The sequence below is a fragment of the Achroia grisella genome, unplaced genomic scaffold (assembly GCF_030625045.1).
Source record: "Achroia grisella isolate CSIRO2021 unplaced genomic scaffold, CSIRO_AGI_Agris_v1 utg1360, whole genome shotgun sequence".
NCBI classification, from domain to species: Eukaryota; Metazoa; Arthropoda; class Insecta; order Lepidoptera; family Pyralidae; genus Achroia; species Achroia grisella.
The window spans coordinates 2730375-2755002 of NW_026712626.1; the positions used below are offsets into that span (position 1 = coordinate 2730375).

At 33.7% G+C, this 24628-nt stretch overlaps 1 protein-coding gene across 1 annotated transcript; it reads left to right on the forward strand.

Annotated features, from left to right (window-relative positions):
• The first annotated feature begins 911 nt into the window (after positions 1–911).
• LOC131855272 (toll-like receptor 7) lies at positions 912–23982 on the forward strand. Its single transcript, XM_059206518.1, has 19 exons — positions 912–1034; positions 1847–2110; positions 3145–3314; positions 6197–6349; positions 6936–7039; positions 7465–7563; positions 9031–9132; positions 9442–9586; positions 10604–10858; positions 12748–12920; positions 14241–14444; positions 15084–15318; positions 16011–16210; positions 16578–16662; positions 17422–17617; positions 18934–19011; positions 21651–21848; positions 22309–22579; positions 23487–23982. Exons 2-19 carry the CDS (start codon positions 1861–1863, stop codon positions 23917–23919), a joined length of 3351 nt encoding a protein of 1116 aa, XP_059062501.1. The 5' UTR covers positions 912–1034; positions 1847–1860; the 3' UTR covers positions 23920–23982.
• The last annotated feature ends 646 nt before the right edge of the window (positions 23983–24628 follow it).

Sequence of the window (24628 nt, forward strand, 5' to 3'; positions counted from 1 at the left end):
GTCGAAATGATAATCGAGTTGTATTCTTCTTACCTACGATTTCATTCTCATCGTTTGTTAACGCATGATAAAACGATACAAAATATGGAATAACAACCGTTTTCCCAAACCAGTGCCAAAGTAAAATGAAAAATAACGTTAATAAAATAACTTGACAAAACATATAAAAATAATAGGGGAAGATAATCGCGTTGGGTGTGGTGAACCTTGTTATTTTACACACAACCCATTGTATCATCATCCAATAAACGAGACATTGGTTTGTACCCGCACATAAAGAAACACAACAATCCCAAAATCTTGCGCACAATATATAGGGAAAGCAGAACACTTCCCACCAGTTATATCTGAAGACATCGTCAGTATGTGTGTGAAATCTTTCTCCTTCGACTGCATCACAACGATTTTGTCGTTGCGGTGGCTTTTTTCGTTTTGGAGCCATCCTAGTATTTAGTATTTAGTTTCGATTGTTAATATTTCTTATAATTCCTTCAATAATAAAATATTGGAACATAATTTAATATATCTGTATCATTAAAATGACAAATATAATTATGAATAAATAAATATAACTTCAAAATAAAATAATGCAATTGGTTTTTCGAAGTGACACTGAGTGACTGCTTACTTAATGACAATGCACTGTTATGGTAAAAGATGAATTTTTAATTAAATAACATATATGTTTTGTGAATTTTCACAATACAAATAGATGTGTAATAAACATTATTCTATTTTCTTTTAATTTCTACTGTAAATGTAAATTTCAATGACAGAATCATAGTTTAAGTCTATTAAATTTAAAATTAAACTGTCACCGTCTCTATCCTCTGTGAGAAAATTTGACATTAGACTGACATATGTGACATTGAGTGACATGGTTCTATTACTTTGTCTTGTGTAGTGTCTACTTTCTAAACTTTGTTTTGAGTTTGAAAAATATAATAATATTCAAATAATTATGTAAAGCAAAACATTGTACAATTAAATAAAACTGCAGGCTTTCCTGTATTTGTGTTCTGAATTAGTGGCAGGTAATATGTTTTATTGACTTAAAGTGTTAAAGTGAAAGTTCATGTTTTCATATCATATATTTCTTCATCGTAATTTGTAAATAGTTTGCGTAATATTAATGCGTTTGTTGAGTGACATGTTTAGTTAATTATACAGTTTAAGCACACTAATTGATTGATTTATATATATTAATGTACTTTTGATGCTGTATTGTGGTGGAACTGGTTTTTATGACCTTCGGAATAGTGTTGGAACTTCCTACCAGTCCTGACTAGGCTTTGAGTCATGTAACCTTGGTACAATTTCGTTAAAATATAAAATTTCACTTAAGTGCTTTTTATTATGAAAAAATCTTTTTAAAGACCTTTGGCATTGCTATTCAGTTCCTTTGCCTAAATTATAAAGGCTACATTCCACTCTCAAACTTATAAGCATTTATTCATTTAGAACCATCAGTTATTTATCTACATTAACCATTTCAATGTTACAGCGACCGAAAATAAAGAGGCGGTATGCATGCCAGCTGTATTTTATCTAATACATTTTAATCTTATTTTGTTTTAAATAAGGATAAAATTGGTTAAAAAGAAGTCACGGTTTTGTGGGTACAGATCTGTGACAAGACAGTAATATGATGATATATATGAGTATGGTAATATACATGAGGGGTGCACAGATCTGTGTTCAGTCACAGAAAATGTTTGAAGAGTTAATAATTTTTTTTTATTTTTATGAACTAATTCACTGGCCTCCCTTCTCTTGAGTTACATCACACTGTGCATTTACGTCCAGCACCAATGTGTTGACATTAATACTGGATATTTATTTTCAGATGAAACAACCACCATGTTGATACTGCTATTCTTACTGGTACCATGCATATCATCAGAGTACATACCTCCAGGACCTGCATATCCATGTCCAAAGCAAGCTCAACAACAATTGTTACATCCATGCATATGTGAGAAAGGGACAGACTCAGGGTTGTATATAAAATGTGAGAATACAGGGTTGGCAGTGCTCAGTGTAGGGCTGGGGAATATAGCTGGCCTCGGCTTGCCTATAGAAAGGTTGGAACTGAAGGAATGTAAAATTTGTAAGTGTTTTTTACATCACAAGTTATATAGATAGACTAGCTGTCCCGGCAAACATTTGTGCCTTAAAATAAAAAAAATTACGGGTGGACTACCTCTAAAATTTAGGGGGATGAAAAATAGATGTTGGCCGATTCTCAGACCTACTCAACACGCTCACAAAATTTCATGAGAATCGGTCGTTTCGGAGAAGTATGGGAATGAAAACTGTGACATGAGAATTTTATATATAAGATTAAATATGCTTTTATTTACACTATATACTAAAAGAAAGTAGGTACGTCTGAATATTAACTGACAGTCTCTGTGGTCTAGCAGTTTGACACACCACCTTACTTCTAAGTAAGTCGTGAGTTCAATTCCTCGCACGGCACAAACATTTGTATTCATGAGTATTATTGTTTGTAACAATTTGGGTATTTCTATGTATAATATGTATGTAAGAAAATATATCTATGTATTTGTATCACTTATCTAGTACCCATAACACAAGCTTTAGCTAGCTTAATTTGGGTTTAGATGATACGGGGCATGTCAAGTTTTGCATTCACCAAAATATTGACAGTAGATAATGTCTCCCATTACCCCTGATGTCTTTGATTACCCCTGATGCCTCCTCTGATTACCCCTGATATCTCTGATTACAATAGGATAACTGTCATGATAATGTTTGTTTATTGGTAATATTTTATTATTATTGTTAGATATATCAACTCTATGCACTAGTATAACAACTATATAACATTAATTTAACTATGTCTCTAACACAATTCACTTTAGCAATTAAAATACAACCAGCACATCCTGTGCTCAAAGACCGAATGCCGCGGCCTAGAAAAACCCTTTCTTTTATACAGAGAAGATATGAGTGGGGGTTATATGCAACTAGTTTAACGATACCGAGTAATAATGAAACTACCTTCTTTTAATATAAAATATCAGATTTTTCGACAATATCGATGTGAACCCTAACATTATTATTACTCAAATAAATAAATATACAAAATTAAAAACAAAAGATGCTCTCCAATTCCAGCTCATCTTCAGGGTGCTTTGCTGCATCGTTCCACTATCAGGGTGCTGCATATAGTGGATACACCAATCAAAACCATTGATGCATACACCTTCGCTGGTGTCAATCGGACCCTACAGGAGTTAAGGATGGTCAACACTAAAATAGCTGAATTTCCAAAGGATGCATTTAAGGTATATTTTATATAGGTTAATTTAGCAAAGTATACTTTATATAAACTAAGAAATATTTTATTGAGGTTTATTTAGCAAGGTATACTTTATATAAACTAAGAAACATTTTATTGAGGTTTATTTAGCAAGGTATACTTTATATAAACTAAGAAACATTTTATTGAGGTTTATTTAGCAAGGTATACTTTATATAAACTAAGAAATATTTTATTGAGGTTTATTGAGCAAGGGTTACTTTATATAAACCAAGAAATATTTTATTGAGGTTTATTTAGCAAGGTATACTTTATATAAACCAAGAAATATTTTAGTGAGGTTTATTTAGCAAGGTATACTTTATATAAACTAAGAAATATTTTATTGAGGTTTATTTACTTAAATATAAACTCTGAGGTTTATTATTTTTATACAAAAACTAGTTATACATCTAGACTTCGCATAAGACTAAAGTGTATTTGATGGAGGTTGAATGATTGAATGAATAACTTTTATTGTTCCTCTCACAGAAAGAAAATAACAATTACATAAATTAATATGTACAACAAATATAAAAAAAAAACATCGTAATTACAATGTTCGCTCGAGGAATATTGCAATGTTTAATTTGTTTTAATTGAAATAAAAAAAATATTTAGTATGTATTTATATGTACACTGATTTTAATAATTTGACGACCTCAGTGGTCTAGCGGTCTAGCACATCGCTTTACGACCGTTGGTCGCGGGTTCGATTCCTCGCACGGCACAAAAATTTGTATTCATGAGTATGATTGTTTGTATCGGTCTGGGTGTTTTCTATGTATAATATGTATGTATTTACAAAAAAAATATCTATGTATATGTATCAGTTATCTGGTACCCATAACACAAGCTTTAGCTAGCTTAACTTGGGTCTAGATGGCGTTGTGTGAATTGTACTGAGATTATTATTATTATTAATAATGACGCCACGGAATGTTCGAGAAGGAATTCAAAATTATATATATAATAACATCGATGTTCTGTGCCCGACGTTCTAAAATTGAACTATTATAATTTTACATTTTTAAATATATTAAAGGGCTATTTGAGATCGCAAACATACAATATAGGTGTAATAATTACTATTTAGCCTTATCGCTAAATAGCCATTTCTTCCAGACGACGTTGTTTGGGAAACTACTCTGCTACCAAAATGTTAGGGAATTTACTCTCTGTATATATATAGTGAAAAATGAGTGGAAGTGTCAGTTTCGTACCTGTATGGTTCTGCGGATTTCTTGGGCTTCAGGGTCTCGAAGGTATCTTCGCTAGCTTTCCAGTTTCACAGTAGGTTTCACAGTTCTAATTTATTTTAATTCACAACACAATGCGCGCGCGTCATGGCCGCCGTACAGTCGGTTCAGTACTTGTTAAGGGAGGGGAAGGGAACGCGCGGGAACAGAAAACTAACGGACTCTAATATAATATAATATCTGTGCTTACGATGATACAGGGTAGATTTTGAACAGACGTTATGTATGATAAAAAATAACTTCATGAATTCTCGAAATGAAAATGGTAACCATTTTTAAAAGTGTTTATTAATAAGTGAAGAAATAGAAATAGAAATAATCTTTATTCAAATAAACCCATTACAAGCACTTTTGAATAGTCATATTTTGATTCTACCACTCATTCGGAATGCAGATTCATTACAAGAAGAATGAGCAAGAAACTTGTGTGTTGCTCTTTTTAATAAATGTTTTTTTATATAAATAATTACAGTATAACAAGTAAGAGGCATGCGATAATCAAAATAGAAATCGCTACGCACTCATTATTAGTGTAATCAGATAATATTGTCAGTGCTAAGGATTTAAAGTTTTTCTATAAAAACATTATTATCGTTAACGAATTCTTCAATTTTATAGTAAGCTTTTTTGCAAAGGAACTGTTCTATTTGACATTTAAATCTTTTTTCTGGCAGATTTATAACAGACTCTGGTATTTTATTGTAATACCTTACGCAATTGCCATAAAACGAATTACTAACTTAGGTCAACGAACAGTTACACATTATATATATGACTTATGGCTATTTACTAATAAATTTTAACAAATGTGTCACCCACTACGTTAACCACTGATTACTATAATTATACAATACTGCCTAAGGCATGTTACAGAGATTATGTTACTTATTAATTAACAAAACTATTTTATATTAACAATATACATAATATGTTTGACGACCTCGGTGGTTTAGCGGTCAAGCACACCGCTTTACGACCGATGGTCGCGGGTTCGATTCCTCGCACGGCACAAACATTTGTATACATGAGTATGATTGTTTGTATCGGTCTGGGTGTTTTCTATGTATAAAATGTGTGTATTTACAAAAAAAAAAATTCTATGTATATGTATCAGTTATCTAGTACCCATAACACAAGCTCTAGCTAGCTTAACTTGGGTCTAGATGGCTCTGTGTGAATTGTCCTGACATTATTATATTATATTAATACAAAGAAAACTAAAAATTTTATGATGAATACACTGTAGACTACAATATTACAAATAATTATAATGTTAGTTACGAAAGATGATACTCGTATTTATGTCTCAGTTCATTAGTTATTTGGTTTTTGAAAGAAGAGAGTTTACAGGAGAATAAATCTATTTCACTAGTCACAATTATAACTGTTAGATATTCGATTAAGTGGTATGCGCTTACCAGAATTAGTACGACACTTAGTATAGGAGAACAGTTGATGTTTGCGTGTTGCTCGATTAGGATATAGAAGGTGCAACTTAATAAAAAACCGATAGATACATACCACTTACCATCACCATTAGTGAGCTGTTGACGCTGCCTCTGGCTACCCTGTCTAGAATAGCAGTTGTGAATGTTTTATATATTTCCAGATACTAAGCAACTTATCGATATTATCAATTAACGGACATGAGATGAGGAAGCTGGAGAAGGACATCTTCGCCGGCAGTGAGGCTGCGGCCCGACTGGAGAGGCTGCATCTGTCCAACGGACTTATATCCGATTTGCCAGTTGAATCATTTCAGGTAATTTACAGTGCTTTTACAGGGGTTGTTTGTTCGAAGCTGGTACTTAGAAAGTCTTTTAGGATCTAATTAATAAACAATAATATTATTAATCTATACATATAAATAGAATTGGAGTGTCTGTTTGTAATATTGAAACAACCGTTTTTTACTTCATGCGTATGAATATTAATACGGTACATACACCAAAATAACATTTTTTACAATTTTTGTCTGTCTATATGTTTGTTGCGTCTAATCTCTGAAATCGTTGGACCGATTTTGACGGGAGTTTTTTTGATGTAAAAACGAGTAACTTAGGCTACTTTTATTTTAGAAAATAAAGTTAAATTTCTCGCGGATGAAGTTGCGGGTACAGCTAGTTAAATATATATTTAGTCGTATTTATTTTATATTGCACTATAAAGAGTGTACAAGAGGCGAACTTAATGCCATATGGAATTCTCTACCAGCTAACGTTTGGGTAGAACTACAAAGCGTTGTAGGACGGTGATGGCGAAAATCTGTGATTATCACAGAATAGTATATATATCTATATATATATATATTCTGAAGGATAGATACAGCTGTTTTTTTTTACTTTTAGAATTTGAAGAAACTTAAAACACTGGACTTGCACGGCAACAGGCTGGCAACACTGAAGAGAAACCAGTTCAAAGGGCTCCGTGACACTGAGGTTCTTGATATAAGGTACTCTTTAATTAATTGTTATTTATATTCCAATGAATTGTAATGATACTTAACTACAGAATAGTATAAAACCGTTAATTAATTCATATATACCAATCTATACATTTATACATATAAATAAAATTGGAGTTTCTGTTTGTAATATTGAAATAACAGTTTTTTACTACATGCATATGATTATAAATACGGTACATACATCAAAATAACATTTTTTACAATTTGTTTGTCGGTCTGTTTGTTCCGGTTAATCTCTGAAATGGCTGGACCGATTTTGACGGGACTTTTTTTAACAGGTAGCTGATGTAATAAGGAGTAACTTAGTCTACTTTTATTTTAGAAATATAAAGTTAAATTCCACGCGGACGAAGTCGTGGGTACAGCTAGTATGCTATATATAATATATGATTACATGAATTTCATTTCAGTCACAACAATATTACAAAATTGGATGGTAGTCATATTGGAGACCTCACGAAGCTGGGCTGGTGTAACGCCAGCTATAATATGATTGGGGATATACCCAGGTAAGAATTTCACTATTTAATAATAATAATAATAATCTCAGGAAAATTCACACAGCGCCATCTAGTCCCAAGTTAAGCTAGCTAAAGCTTGTGTTACGGGTACTAGATACCTGATACAAATACATAGATAATTATTTTTCGTAAATACATATTAGACATAGAAAACACCCAGACCGATACAAACAATCATACTCATGAATATAAATGTTTGTGCCGTGCGAGGAATTGAACCCGCAATCATAAGACGTAAAGCGGTGTGCTAGATCGCTAGACTACCGAGGTCGTCAAACTATTTATTTATTTGCTTTGAATAGGTTACATTGTTCCTAGGAAAAATACAACTTACCAATATCATTACATAGTATAAAACAAAGTCGCTGTCGCTGTCTGTCCGTCCCTATGTATGCTTAAATCTTTAAAACTACGCAACGGTTTATGAAGCGGTTTTTTAATAGATAGAGTGATTCTAGAGGAAGGTTTATATAATACATGTAGACCCGTGCGAAGCCGGGGCGAGTAGCTAGTGTTATTATAAGTGCGGAAATGTGTGAGTATGGATAGTTGGATGGATGGATGTTTGTTACTCTTTAACGCAAAAACTACTGAACTGATTTTGATGAAACTTTACAGTAATATAACTTATACATCAAGCTATAAATTTCGCTTTACTTCCAATGGTTGCAGGTTCTATTCTTTGCATAAAACATTTGTATTCATAAGTATAGTATCAGTATGGGCGTATGCTGTGTATTATGTATATATTTACAAAAAATATTGTAACGATTTATTTATATCAGTTGTCTAGTACCCATAACACAAGTTCTGCTTAGCTTGGGACTAGATGGCGCTGTGTGAATTGTCCTGAGATATTACTATTATTATTTTAGCATAATTATAATGTGTTTTTCCGTATATATATATATATATGTAATTATTTTTATATTAATGTATATGTATTTATATCAGTTGCCTAGTACAAATAACGCAAGCTCTGCTTAGCTTGGGACTAGATGGCGCTGTGTGAATTGTCCTGAGATATTACTATTATTATTTTAGCGTAATTATAATGTGTTTTTCCGTATATATATATGTAATTATTTTTATATTAATGTATATGTATTTATATCACTTGTCTAGTACCCATAACACAAGCTCTGCTTAGCTTGAGACTAGATGGCGCTGTGTGAATTGTCCTGAGATATTACTATTATTATTTTAGCATAATTATAATGTGTTTTTCCGTATATATATATGTAAGAATTTTTATATTAATGTATATGTATTTATATCAGTTGCCTAGTACAAATAACGCAAGCTCTGCTTACCTTGGGACTAGATGGCGCTGTGTGAATTGTCCTGAGATATTACTATTATTATTTTAGCATAATTATAATGTGTTTTTCCGTATATATATGAAATTATTTTTGTATTAATAAAGTAATTGAATTAATATTGCTTTAATTACAGAGGCATGTTCGCGAGGAACACAGTACTGAAAGTATTGCACTTGAACAACAACAAGATCAAGAAGTTAGACACTAACAGTTTCAGGGGGATGCGGTTCCTCAGGTGATATTTCTAATTATATTATCTATACATATAAATAAAATTGGAGTGTCTGTTTGTAATATTGAAATAACCGTTTTTAACTACATGCATATGAATATAAATACGGTACATACACCAAAATTTTTGTCTGTCTGTCTATTTGTTCCGGCTAATCTCTGAAATGGATTGACCGATTTGAACTTGGCTACTTTTATTATAGAAAATTTATTTTTCTATAATTAAGTTAAATTCCACGCGGACAAAATCGCGCGTACAGCGAGTATAATAATGAAATACATGCTACATATACATTTGTAATGAAAATTTCAGGCGGCTGTTCTTACAAGATAATGAAATATCCGACATCGGTCGTGGCACCTTCTCAGCAGTTACCCGCATCGGCACCATAGACTTGGCCAGGAACAGGATCAAGAAGGTGGACTATCAGATGTTCCAGCATGTCAAATATGCCGAGGTAAGTGTACTGTGAGGTACAGAGATATGTTTAAAAAGGTGGTAGTCGATAATCAAGTCTACTATTTATATTTGACCCAAAAAAATTAGTGCTGGTTGGTAGTTTGTATTCACACGTATCGACTTGTAAATGTAAACTTACAAGGATTATTTAAAAGAGCAACACACAAGTTTCTTGCTTATTCTTCTTGTGATGAGACAGCTTTCCCAATAAGCGGTAGATTTAAAAAAAATTGTTGTCTATTCAAAAGTGCTTAAATTAAGTTTATTTGAATAAATGATTTTCTATTCTGTACCAAATTTATTTGAAAAGAATACGAGCTGAGTTTCTTGTCAGTTCTTCTCATCTCGAAATCATTCCGAACTGACAGTAGATTTGACGTATCATAAGATCCTAATAATAGGTCTGTAATAGACCTACATGAATAAAGATATTTTGAATTTGAAATTAAGACTGAGACGCAGTACAAAATTATTAAACCTATGTGTTGATTATCTGATTGGACAAAGAATGAGTGCGTAGCGGTTTCTATGTTTAATATCGCATGCCTCTTACTTGTTATTGTGTATTTATATATTTGCTTTTAATATTGATGCAATAAAGAATCATCATCATCATCATTACATAGTCGCTGTCGCTGTCTGGCCCTATGTATGCAAATCTTTAAAACTACGTAACTGATTTTGAAGTGTTTTTTTTTAATACATAGTGATTCAAGAAGAAGGTTTATATATAATAATAAGGGTTTATATATATAGAAGCCGGGGCGAGTAGCTATATAAATAGGGTACATTCACCAAAATAACATTTTTTACAATTTTTGTCTGTCTGTTCCGGCTAATCTCCGAAATGGTTGGACCGATTTTGACGGGACTTTTATTGGCAGGTAGCTGATGTAATAAGGAGTAACTTAGGCTACTGTTATTTTAGAAAAATAAAGTTAAATTCCACGCGGACGACGTCCCGGGTACAGCTAGTTATAAATAAAAAAATAAATATTTTAATGTTTTTTTACAGGTAATAAATCTAGCCGAAAATAATATAACGAGCATAGACTCACAAGCGTTCACAGATCTGTACCTGGCCACAGTCAATATATCACACAATCAACTGACGACCATAGAGAAGGGAGCGTTCCAGAATTGCAACAATATGACTGTACTCGACCTGAGTCATAACAATCTGGAGAAAATAAGCAGATTAGCGTTTGATGAGATATCATATGCTTCACTGTTTACAGTTGCTTATAATAATTTCACAGACTTTAATCAGGTAAGCGTAAATACTAATGTTATTGACGGCCGCGGTGGTTCAGCGGTTAAACAAGTCGCTTTACATCCGATGGTCGCGGGTTCGATTCCTCGTACTGTACAAATATTGTATTTATGAGTTAATTTTAAGTTATTGATAGCCGCAGTGGTTTAACGGTTAAACAAGTCGCTTTACATCCGATGGTCGCGGGTTCGATTCCTCGTACTGTACAAATATTGTATTTATGAGTTAATATTAAGTTATTGATAGCCGCAGTGGTTTAACGGTTAAACAAGTCGCTTTACATCCGATGGTCGCCGGTTCGATTCCTCGTACTGTACAAATATTGTATTTATGAGTTAATATTAAGTTATTGATAGCCGCAGTGGTTTAACGGTTAAACAAGTCGCTTTACATCCGATGGTCGCCGGTTCGATTCCTCGTACTGTACAAATATTGTATTTATGAGTATGATTGTTTGTATCGGTCTGAGTGTTTTCTATGTATAGTGTAAATGCGCATAGAATTGAGCTAAAATTGTATGTTTACCAATGTACTTTCTTACGGTCGCTGGTTCGATTCCTCGCACTGTACAAATATGTATTCATGAGTATGATTGTTTTTATCGGTCTGGGTGTTTTCTATATATGTTAAGTATCTATTTATCAAAATGTGTCTATATAATTGACTCAATAATTAATAAATACTAATATTATTGACGGCCTCGGCGGTCTAGTGGTTTAAGACGACGTTTTACCTCCGATGGTCGCGGGTTCGGTTCCTCGCACTGTACAAATTTTGCGAAAGTAATAAATAAGTGCGTTAGTAATAAATAAAATATACTTAATATATGACGTCTTTTCGATTATTACAATAGAATCATAAAAATTGGATACTATTTAAGAATCTTGTCTTATTAAAATCATGAACGCGAAAGTTTGTGAGTATGGATGTTTGTTTGTTACTCTTTCACGCAAAATTTACTTAACGGATTTTAATGAAACTTTTCAGTAATATAGCTTATACATCAGAATAACACATAGGCTATAATTTATAAAGATATTAAACACATACCACAGAAAGATATAAAAGACGTTACAAATTGGGCGAAATATAATGCCAAGTAAGTGTGATGCAGAGGAAGTTGCTGGGATCTGCTAGTATTAAATATATATAATACATGTAAACTCATGCGAAGCCGGGGCGGGTGGATAGTATTACTGTTATTGTCTGTCTCAATGTTTATTCTTCCGAAATTATGCATAAATTCAAAAGAATTGTATTTGAGAAATGGAAAACCCATTTTGATAGTATATCTCATTCTAAGGGCATTTGGTACAAAACAATACAGAAAGAACCTCCCCGGGTGCCTTGGTGCAATTATGTGAAGGGTACACGTTCTTACATTGTAAAAATGCATAGACTCCGTTCTGGACATTATCCATCGGCAAAGTTTGCTTACCTGATGAAAAAAAGCAATTCACAAAATTGTGAAGTATGTGGTACAATAGAGGATGTTTATCATTTGCTGATGGAGTGTGTCAGGAACGAGAGTCTACGACATGGAATAACGTCAGACCATGAAATAAATATATTAGATGTTGGTGCCATACAAACTGTTTTAGCCGATCCTTCGGGCGATGCGGCTAAGGCAATTTGTTCACTGGTGAGGTAATGGAGTGATTGGTTTTAGGGTACAATGGGACTGACATGTACTTAGATGGTACAAAAGTACCTAAATTTAAAAAGAAATTTAAAAAAAAAAATGTTTATTCTATATTAAACTTCTAAATATATAATAAAAATCTTTAGAAAAATATAATATTATATATATATAATATATAAGAACTATAAAAGTATGTGGCCAGTACGTCAGCAACAATGACATAAAATGAGTGAATAATTTTCAGATCCCAATCTCTAATATGACTGGAATACAAGTGCTCAACGCGTCATACAACCGATTGCAAACCATACCAAAGATGGCATTCCCGAAGTTGTATGAGCTCCATACAGTCGACCTGTCACACAACAATCTAACGGAAATATTCAATGGAGTGTTCCAGAACTTGTTCTCGATCAGGTGAGTCATAACCCTGGGTATATAAACACCTATATGTATTTACTTAGATTAATATTTATTTAATGCCCAATTTACACTCAGTCGAGTGGGCAGGGAAGTGAGCAGCGCGAGAGTGTAAACACGAGTGGAAACACTTACCATGCTATTGACGCTACCACTCGCGCTGCCCGGCGCTCCCTCGATTGTCGGTTTTTCGTGCGCGAGTCAAAGGACTGGCAGCGCGAGTGGCAGCGTGTTTTTACAGTCAGCCCTCTCGCTCAGTTGCCGGCCGTCAATCCGGCAGCGCGAGTGGCAGGGGATGCGGCTGAATGTAAACATACCATAAAACAGCAACAGACAAGTTTCTTGCTTGCGAGAAACAAGAAGAAAGAAAGAAAAATATTTTATTCAGTGCAATGTAAAAAATACAATATAAACAACAAACGAAAAAAAAGAGCAAATAAAATGTACATATAATTAAACTTAATTTACCAATAAACTATAGTAATAAATAAAACAATATTAATCTATTCTCAATTTGATCAAAGACTTTAACAATAAACAAAAGAGTTTATACTCGAGTTTGTCAAGTATATGGTAGTGTGTGTAATGTTTTTTATTGATTTATGCACAATATACAGGGTGTAACGGAAAGGGTATATCAATACAAAAACCACGCCCATGGTTATATAGCACCTCCGATGGTTTTTTGAAGTATAACTACACTTGAAATGCATTTACTACCATAAATACATCTAAAACTAATTTAGAATTATGTTACTTTGCACAACACTAGAGCCCCAATCAGCTGTCCGGTCATCGACTTCATAAGGCAATAAAATAATATTGCAACTATAAATTGAGATGTAAGCTATCCTATCTTTCAAGTTGGATCAAATTGCACACAATGTGCAAAACAAATTTGCAATCGGTTCAGTCATTTATCAGTCCATCGCGGACAAACAACGTGACACGTAATCTTATATATAAAATTCTCGTGTCACCGTTTTCGTTCCTATACTCCTCCGAAACGGCTTGACCGATTCTCATGAAATTTTGTGAGCGTATTGAGTAGGTCTGAGAATCGGCCAACATCTGTTTTTCATCCACCTAAATGTTAGGGGTAGTCCACCCCAAATTTTTTTTTTATTTTAAGGCAAAACAACGTTTGTCGGGACAGCTAGTTTTTATATAAAAAGATAAGCAGCCGGCGGTCCACTTGGTATAAGATGAGTTGCCTGGAGAGTTTTGGTTGGAAGAAGCATTCGTGGTGGTCACGACGCTCAGCCTTGAGGAATGGGCATAGCAAAGAAGATTATATATATGTAATGATTTTTACAGATATTTGAACCTAAGTCACAACTCAATGGAGCTTATCAAGCCGGCTACCTTCGGCTCCATCCCGACCGTTCTCGATGTGGATTTGTCGTACAACAAGTTGCGTGACGGGTCCAGGGGCGGCCTCGCCAAGTTGGCCAGCTGCAGGGTCATGGATCTGAGCCATAATCAGCTGGAGAGGATCCCACAGATACCTATAAGCTTGGGGTAAGTGTAAAATTCATAATTTTTGTAATTAGAATAGAATAGACGACGTGGATTTGTCGTACAACAAGTTGCGTGACGGGTCCAGGGGTGGCCTCGCCAAGTTGGCCAGCGGCAGGGTTATGGATCTGAGCCATAAGAGACTAAGAAAGGATTTTGATTACTTCTACCCCCAAGGGGATAAAATAGAGGATGAATGTATGTATGAAAGTTTGTCAATTTTAAACCGATCGGGCTGAGACTTTGCATGCATAAAGCTACTATGACGTAGGCATCCCCTAAGAAAGGATTTTGATAAATTCCACCCCTACGGGGATAAAAGTTTGTATAAATCTTCTTAGATTTTCGACTGATTGAACTGAAATTAAAGATTGGAGCTAGTATGATCAAGACGTTCGCTTAAATAGGATTTTGATAAATTTAACCCCCATGGGGATAAAATAAGGGATGATGCAGGATGTAAATGTATTAGTTTGAACCTATCAGTACCTAATGGAACGAATAAATTAAGACGAACAAAATAATTTTTAGTACTTTAGGCTACTATAATTTTAGAAAAATAAGGTTAAATTCCACGCGGACGAAGTCGCGGGAACAGCTAGTGTATATATATGTATACAGGTAAACATATTATAATTTCAGTGACCTGAACTTCGCTTACAACAACTTATCGGAAATCAAACCCAACACCTGGCCCACAATGAACGCACTATTACGTCTGAACTTGTCTGCGAACAATATTGGTGACAATTTATCCGGTGATAGTTTCTCGGGCCTTTTAACGCTGCAAGCGCTGGATTTATCTGTCAACGGTGTGAGTCGACCGCCGTGGGAAGCGCTGAATGTGCTGACTAGTCTGCAGTATTTATATTTGCAGGTAATTATTTGAAAAGAATACGAGCTGAGTTTCTGTCAGTTCTTCTCATCTCGATATCATTCCGAACTGACGGTAGATTTGATATATCATAAGAGTCTGTAATAGACCTACACGAATAAAGATATTTTGAAGTTTGTGGTTCTTTCACATTCAACAGCCTTAATATACCACATATAGTACATCAATAGACTATTGCTATTGAGTAAAAACAATATATGCATCATGACTAGGGCTCTCATTTAACACTGCAAATTATAATAATAATAATCTCAGGACAATTCACACAGCGCCATCTAGACCCAAGTTAAGCTAGCTAAAGCTTGTGTTATGGGTACTTGATAACTGATACATATACATAGATTTTTTTTCGTAAATACATACATAATATACATAGAAAACACCCGGACTGCCTCGACTATTCAATTAGACGGCCTTGGTGGTCTAGCGGTTTAGCTCACCGCCTTGCTTTCGATGGTTGCGGGTTCGATTCCTCACACTGTTCAAACATTTATATTCATGAGTATTATTATTTTTATTTGTCTGGGTGTTTTTTACGTATGAGATTACATAAATTATATCAATGTATTTATATAAGTTGTTTAGTACCCATAACACAAGCTTTGCTCACCGTAGGACTAGATGGCGCTGTGTTAATTGTCCAGGGTTATTTATTGTTTAATTATCTTCCCCAGCACAACAATATAACAGCCCTAACAAAATCGGCGTTCGGGAATCTACCCACATTGTTCAATTTGGATCTGTCGCACAACCAGTTGGCCGATATATCGCAGTTATCATTTAACGGGATGCAACAGCTGATAAATTTGACCCTGAGCGGGAATGAACTTGGTCATATACCCAACGAGGCGTTTAAGGGTCTTGTTGCATTAAGGTATGTAATGATATTATACTGCAATATAGATAATTCTGGAAGATTTTACTAGCTGTACACGCGACTTCGTCCGCGTGGAATTTAACTTTATTTTTCGATTAAAAACAAATCTAAAATAAAAGTAGTCTAAGTTATTCCTTATTACATCAGCTGCCTGCCATAAAAAGTCCCGTCAAAATCGGTTCAGCCATTTCAGAGATTAGCCGAAACATACAGACAGACAGATACAATATTGTAAAAAGTGTTATTTCGGCGTGTGTATCGTATTTATATTCATATGCATGTAGTAAAAAACGGTTATTTCAACATTACAAACAGACACTCCAATTTTATTTATATGTATAGATGTAATCATTTCTGTTTTCAGGAAACTTGATTTATCAAACAATATGCTTGAGAAAATTGATAACAAAACCAACGGATTATTAGACGATCTACTATCTTTGGAAACGGTAAATATATTTAATTTGTCTATACATAAATATACTAACAGTGCGATCTTTGAACATGATCTTGGTTTTGTCCAAATTCATCCGAAGACCGATGCGTTGAGACGACTCAGCCAGGACAGGCCTCAGCCTGAGGCCGTTCAGCATCTGCTGTAAGTCCTGCAGCGATTCAGCCATGATGACAATGTCGTCAGCAAAACGTAAGTGAGAGATGTTTTCGCCGTTAACAAATTGCCGTAGTTTTTCCAGTCCAGCATTCTAAACATATCCTCCAGCGCAGTTGTAAACAACTTTGGGGATGTAACATCCCCCGTTATACTCCATTTTTCAGGTGGATATGCTTAGTCCGCTGGTTTTGTACTTGGACGGTCATTGTTGCAGCGTTATAGAGAGATCTCAACACTTCGATGTATCGCCAGTCGACTTGGCATCGCTGCAGAGACTCCAGAACAGACCAGGTCTCGATAGAGCCTTCTCATAGTCAACAAAGGCTAGACACAGAGGTTGATTATACTCTTCGGTTTTCTGTATAATCTGCCTACCTGTGTGAATGTGATCTATGGTGCCAACATTTGTCTTGTTTATTGTTTTTTTTTTATCATTTTATACATAATTGTATTTTCTGTGAGAGGAACAATGAAGAAATTCATTCATTCATTCGTTCGTTCGTTCGTTTGTTCGTTCCTTCATTCATTCATTCATTCATTCATCATTCATTCATTCATTCATTCATTCATAAATACTTTGTTTACCTATTTTCAGGTGGATTTAAGTTATAATCGTTTTGGATTCCTAACAAAGAAAATGTTCCCATCCTCCCCGTGGATACCCTATAGACTTATGGAAGTGGATCTCAGCTATAACGAGATACCGGTATTGACGTTCGATTTAACGCACGGCGGTGGTAAAGTGAAGAGGTTGAATTTGACTGGGAACGTTATAAATGATATTAGGAGCCGTAAGTTAATAACTCTGTATATTATTGAACTAGCTACTCGCCCCGACTTCGCACGGGTGTACATGTATTATACATTTTTAGAATAGAATAGAATAGAAAATCATTTATTCAAATAAACTTAATTTAAGCACTTTTGAATAGTCATAACAATTTGTTTTTTATCTACCACTCGTTCGGAAAGCTGTCTCATCACAAGATCGAGCAAGAAACTTGTGTGTTGCTCTTTTAAATCATCCTTGTAAGTTTACATTTACAAGTCGAAACGTGTGAATACAAACTACCAACAAGCACTAATTTTTGGGTCAAATATAAATATGCAATAAGATTAAATCAGTCGTAGTGATAAGAGCAGACCAGTCCCTACAAGCAGCACTCGTTTCACGAGTATGACTGATGAGCCAGCCATCACTGCGCTCGACCATATTTTAGGGAGCCCAATGACCCAATTTATGTTTACTTTGTTAGTTGTAGTTTAAAACTTAATATGATATCGTCGTCGTATATCTCACATTGTATTTTACTGATAAAGGCTATAACAGAATAGCAGAGAGGGTGGACTCACTGCCCTCACTGAGTTATACACCGTTTTGTCTCATTCATTAGTTTTTAAATTATATTATTCTATGGGCAACAGTTGTATTGTGTAAAAAGTTTCTGTTTGAAATAAATAAAGATTATTATTATTATTATATATATGTTAGGGTTCACATCGATATTGTCGAAAAATCTGATATTTTATATTAAAAGATGGTAGTTTCATTATTACTCTGTATCGTTAACTAGTTGCATATAACCCCCACTCATATCTTCTCTGTATAAAAGGGAGGGTTTTTGTAGGCCGCGGCATTCGGTCTTTGAGCACAGGATGTGCTGGTTGTATTTTAATTGCTAAAGTGAATTGTGTTAGAGACATAGTTAAATTAATGTTATATAGTTGTTATTTTATTATAATACATACTTTTACTAGTACATAGAGTTGATATGTCTAACATATATATATATATATATATATATATATATTATATCTCCCTTTTACGGGGGTAATATTTTTTTTTTTTCCAAATATTCTCATCTCCCCTCTTAAGAAGAGGAGATGGCAACATACCCCCGGTAGAAGCACAGTAGGCCGGGGTTCAGGGCCTCAGGGATTATTATTATTATTATTATTATATAAACCTTCCTCTTGAATCACTCTATCTATTTAAAAAACCGCTTCAAAATCCGTTGCGTAGTTTTAAAGATTTAAGCATACATAGGGACAGACAGCGACAGCGACTTTATTTTATACTATGTAATGATTTTTGTTTTTTTTTCAGACGTATTGGGAAATTTGACTTCACTAGAGGTATTGGATATGTCCAATAACGATTTGAAGAGTTTGATTTCGCGCTCATGTAAGTATGATGCTAATTCAAGATGGCAGTCTTATTTTCTAGAGTATAGTAGACCCGCGGTAATCCGGCCCCTGTCTTATCCGGCCCCCCTTGTAATCCGACATGGTCTATTATTTATTATTGAATCTTTTTTTGACAATCGTCGCTAATGCATGATTGAACAAGTTTGAACTAGTCTTGTACGTGTCACCACTGTTATACTCGATGCGTAGGGTATTGTTTTGATTATGATTGCTTAGTTGAATTTGACTACCTCCATGTGAAGATAGTGGTGTTCATTGTTTACTGCCTTTTTTCATTGTGTGTATTACCTATCAGTTCAGAAGCGAAAGCATAAAACACTGACAATTCAAGAAAAATTTGATATTTTAGACCACCTAATTCATAACGAATCTTTTAGTAGTTAACAAACAATAAAATAATGAAGTAATATTTGTACTTCAGAGTGCATATACATACATATATAACATAGAACATTATCACTGGACCTGTAATTTGTCGGATTACAAGGTACTCATTTGTAAAAAATCCGGACTATAGGGGACCTCTTAGGCCCTCTCTATGATCCGACAAATTTGATTGTGTGACACTACCCTGCAAAACGATTGTCGGATAACCGCGGGTCCACTGTATATATATTTATATATATAAATTTATACTAACTATGCCCGCGCTTTTACCCGCGTTAGATTTCAATATAAAATATAGTCTATGTGTTATTCTGATGCATAAGCTATATTACTGTAAAGTTTCATCAAAATCCAATAGTTACTTTTAAACTTTCGTGTTTAATATACATTATTTAAATTATTAACCGGGTCTTAACAACTTTCGAACTTTGCGAACTTTCGTTAAACTAGTGACGGTAGATGAAGACAATCTGCTGTCACCTATCTACATTGATATCGCTGTTACTCCAGTCAGCTCGTGACCACGGCTAGTGCAACCTAGTCGAAACGTCGAGAGAGGTAAATACCTTTATTTGCCATAAAATTATTCGTGTTAAGACCCGGTTAATAATTTAAATAATGTTCATAAAAATCCGTTCAGTAGTTTTTGCGTGAAAGACTTACAAACTTTCGCGTTTATTATGTTATTAAGGTACTTTTCACGACCTCGGTGGTCTAGCGGTTTAGCGCACCGCTTTACTTCCGAAGGTCGCGGGTTTGATTCCTGCACGGTGCAAACATTTGTATTCATGAGTATGATTGTTTGTATCGGTCTGGATGTTATATATTTTAAATTTGAATAAATTTTATTTCATCTCAACAAATTACATAATTCTAGTTTTATTATATAAATGCCAACAATAAAAATCACAAATATAATTTGTGGGAAATCTGGAGCCCAAACTAAGCTATAGCCTGTACCTTAGACACCAGGTCTCCCCTTCATATAAATTAGTTATACATCTAGTTTTAAGTTTAAACGTGGAGTACATTGAGCATGTGTGTGTTTATGTATGAGTATGTGTGTGAGTGAGTGGGTGATCTATGTAAAATTTATATATAAACTTATAATTTATATTTACTTGTGTGTATTTAATTTATGTATATTATATTTTTATTACACTGCATATCATTTCCGTTTCATCGTAATTTTGTATTAAAAGACTTTTTTAAATACATGTATATATTTAGAAAAGTTATTGGGAGAATGTATATATGTATATTATAATATACTTTATTGCACTTATTACATTAATAAACAAAGACAGTTATACAATAATGTGAGCAAGGGCTGGCTTACCTCTGCAGGAGATCTCTTCCAGCCAACCTAACGCTGTGATAGAGGTGGTAGTTAGCGGGCAACGATAGTGCTTGAGATTTTGTAATAGACAACAATATTCTAAATAAAAAATTATTATAAATTTTGTAATGACATATTGTAAATTAAATAATGTAAATTTAATATTGTAATGGGTGAAAACTGTGATCAGTACAGCCTATGCTGTAAATAATATAAATGACGTAGTGGAGTAACCTGAAACAGTCATGCTCGCTATAAAGTTCAAACTTGTGGCGGCGTGGTGGGCCGGGTCGATGTGTACCCTCTAATATAGTTGAGTGCAATGATGGCTGGCTCATATGTCATACTCGTGAACGGGTGCTGCTTGTGGGGACTGGTCTGTTCAGGTTGTGAACACTGATTAATTTTTTTGTTCTTTGTATCGCAATGCGTATGCTGGTGGTCACTCTATTCTCCCAATTTTGAATTTTAATGACTGTGTATTATTATAAACATGTTCCACTATTATTTGAAAAAAATACGAGCTGAGTTTCTTGTCAGTTCTTCTAATCTCGATAACATTCCGAAATGACGGTAGATTTGACATATCATAAGAGTCTGTAATAGACCTACATGAATAAAGATATTTTGAATTTGAATTTGAATTTATATATATAAATAATAATACAATAATAATAATAATTAAACATTAATACAATACATTTAATAAATAAATATTATATTATAAATATAATAAAATAATCATATATAAGTATCTAAACAAATGCATACATATATAAAGCAACTATTACATATAATGACTATCTTTTTTATTAATTATGTATGTATTTAGAAAAGATGTAATGATATTTAGTTACAAGGTACCAGGTTTAAATCCATTTTTTTTTCAGCTGAAGGAAATTTCGCATTGCCTGAATCTATACGTGAATTGTATTTACAAAACAACATACTGGAGGAGCTGCCAGTAGATAAATTGCATAATGCGAGTCATCTGAAGGTCCTCGACGTGAGGAACAACCAGCTGACCAGCTTCGACCCGTACCTGACGAAGAAGGTCAGGAGTGAGGGACTGCAGGTGTTGTTTGATGGTAATTCTCTTGTAAAAATATGTTCTGATGTATGATATAGGAATATATGTTTATTATGATAGATATATATGTTTATTTATATATATAAGTTATCTTTCTTTCATATTTAAGAACTAGCTGAATCACGCAACTTCGTCTGCATTACACTTACTTGACATTAATCATTGTAAATTATAGTCTATGTGTTATTCTGATGTATAAGCTATATTACTGTAAAGTTTCATTGAAATCCGTTCCGTAGTTTTAGCGAGAAAGAGTGACAAATCCATCCATACTCAAACTTTAGCGTTTACAATAAGATATTTATATATTTATATTTTTATATATTACGTGTGTATTTATAAAAATTAAGTCTCTATGTCAGTTGCCTAGTCTCCATAACACAAGCTTTGTGTAGCTTGGCACTAGATGGCGCTGTATGAATTGTCCTGAAAATTTATTAATAACTTATTTTTTACAGGTAATAAACTTAGATGCGATTGTCTTACTCGCCCGTTGAAGCACTATTTAAACCATCTGTCACATTCGAGACTGGAAACCGAAACTCTATATCACAATTTGACATGTACTGACCCTGCGGTGTTGGAAGGCGAAAATATATTGAGCATAGACGAGGAGAGATTATTGTGTGCTGGCAACATTGAAACAGATTATAAACTCAATGAATATGGCAACACTGACAGTTTCGAGTTTGTTCTAGAGCCGGATTTGGCGTTCAGGGATATACAGTAGTAAGTTTTATTGTGTCGTTTATAAGTATAACTTCACGACTGCTATCCCAGAGGGGGTGGCTAGAGAAATTGGATATAATCGACGTCGTGGTGAATACTTTTGAAATACTCAAATTTCACTGAATTCGTCCGCATGGAATAGAGGATGAATGACGAATTTCCATGCAAACTTTCATCCTCTCTTTTATTTCACCGCCCTAAGGGTTTTAACTTTTTACAACCTTTAAATGTTATATTTATTTATTAAATATAAATCAACAGCAAAAATAGGCTTCAATGTTCTAGCTTTAAAAATAATCTATAATCTAATAATATAAAAAATAATCTATAATATAATCTATAGCTATATAAATATAAAATAAAACGATACTTTTACAAACTTTTAACTCCCCTTTCAACCCTTTATTCGCATTAAAAAGTAGCCTATGGCCTTTCTCAGGGTCTAGACTATATGTGTACCAAATTTTATTGAAATCGGTTCCGTAGTGTTAACATGAAAGAGAGACAGACAGACATAGTTACTTTCGCATTTATAACATTATAAGTAAGGATATAATATGAATGACAGACAAAAGTACATTAAAAATATTAAATACATACATACTTTGTATTTTGGCCCTTATACCACTGGTATAGCGGTTTAGCACACCGTCTTACTTTCGATGGTTGCAGGTTCGATTCCTTTCACGGTACAAACATTTGTATTCATTAGTATGATTATTTGTATCAGTCTGGGCGTTTTCTATGTATAATATATATGTATTTACGAAAAAAATATCTATGTACTTGTATCAGTTATCTAGTACCCATAACACAAGCTTTAGCTAGCTTAATTTGGGTCTAGATGGCGTTGTGTGAATTGTCCTGAGATTATTATAATGTATTGATTACTTTTTGTATATTTTAGCTCTCAAGCGGGTATATACATATATTGGTATGTAATGTCTACTGAAGATATCGCAGACTTCAATCTGTACATACGCGATGACAAAAACAATATACTCTACACGAAAACCATGGCCTACAACCTCCGCTCTATGACCATAACCATAGACGAAGATCTGAAAACGTCACTGCGGGAAAATAACGAGATTTGCATACAGGCGAAGAGCTCGAACGGTTTCCCGCGCAAATGGTACGCGTCGCAATGTCAAAAGGTGCCTTCGAATTTCGAAAAATGGCCGCCGAAACTGAGCATAGACAAGAGGAGGTTGACAAAGAAGAAGGTGAAGTACAGTTGGTTTGGTAATAGCGTTATTTCGTTGGTGGGCGATTCGATATTAATTACTCTGTGCATATTCTTAGGGGTATGTTTGAAATTGACAGATATTGACATGTGATTATCAATTTTAAAAGTTTTTTCACCGAAATACATGTTTAAAAAACATGTAGTTTTCTGCATGTTTTTTTGGTGATTTGTTATGATTTTGACATGTAAAAATTATGTTTTGTACATACGAATATATATACAAAATGTTTTTAATGTCAATGTAGTGTAAGAGGTTAAAAGAAGTAATTTGTAAACGATTTAAAAAATCGCGTTGTATTGTAAAATACGATGAGATTTATAAGCATAAGGCCCGCCTGGTATGATATGGTAAGCAGCTACCGCGGAAAGATATATAAGTTATATTCATTAATAATAATAATGAAATTAAATCCGTCCTTTAAAAGACTTAGAAAATATTAATAAGTAAAATATTTTTATATACATTTTTTTTTATATAAATGAGATTTTTGTAAATATATTTTTTTTATATTTGTACATCTGTTGGTAACTGTTGTTTAGTTTGTATAGATTTACTAAACTGTCAATTGTAGGTCACAATTTTTTATATGCATGTATTATAGGCAAATGAAGTGAGAGATATTTTGCGTTTGTAATAGTGTCTACATATAAAAATGGTAACATTCTGAAAACAACTATGTAAAAAAAAATCTGGTCCATAACATAAGGTAGCTAACCTTATGTTATGTAACACATTTGTTTTATATCTATTACAGGTAAATGAACTGAAAGACGTATTTCTGTTTATGGTTGTGTTACAT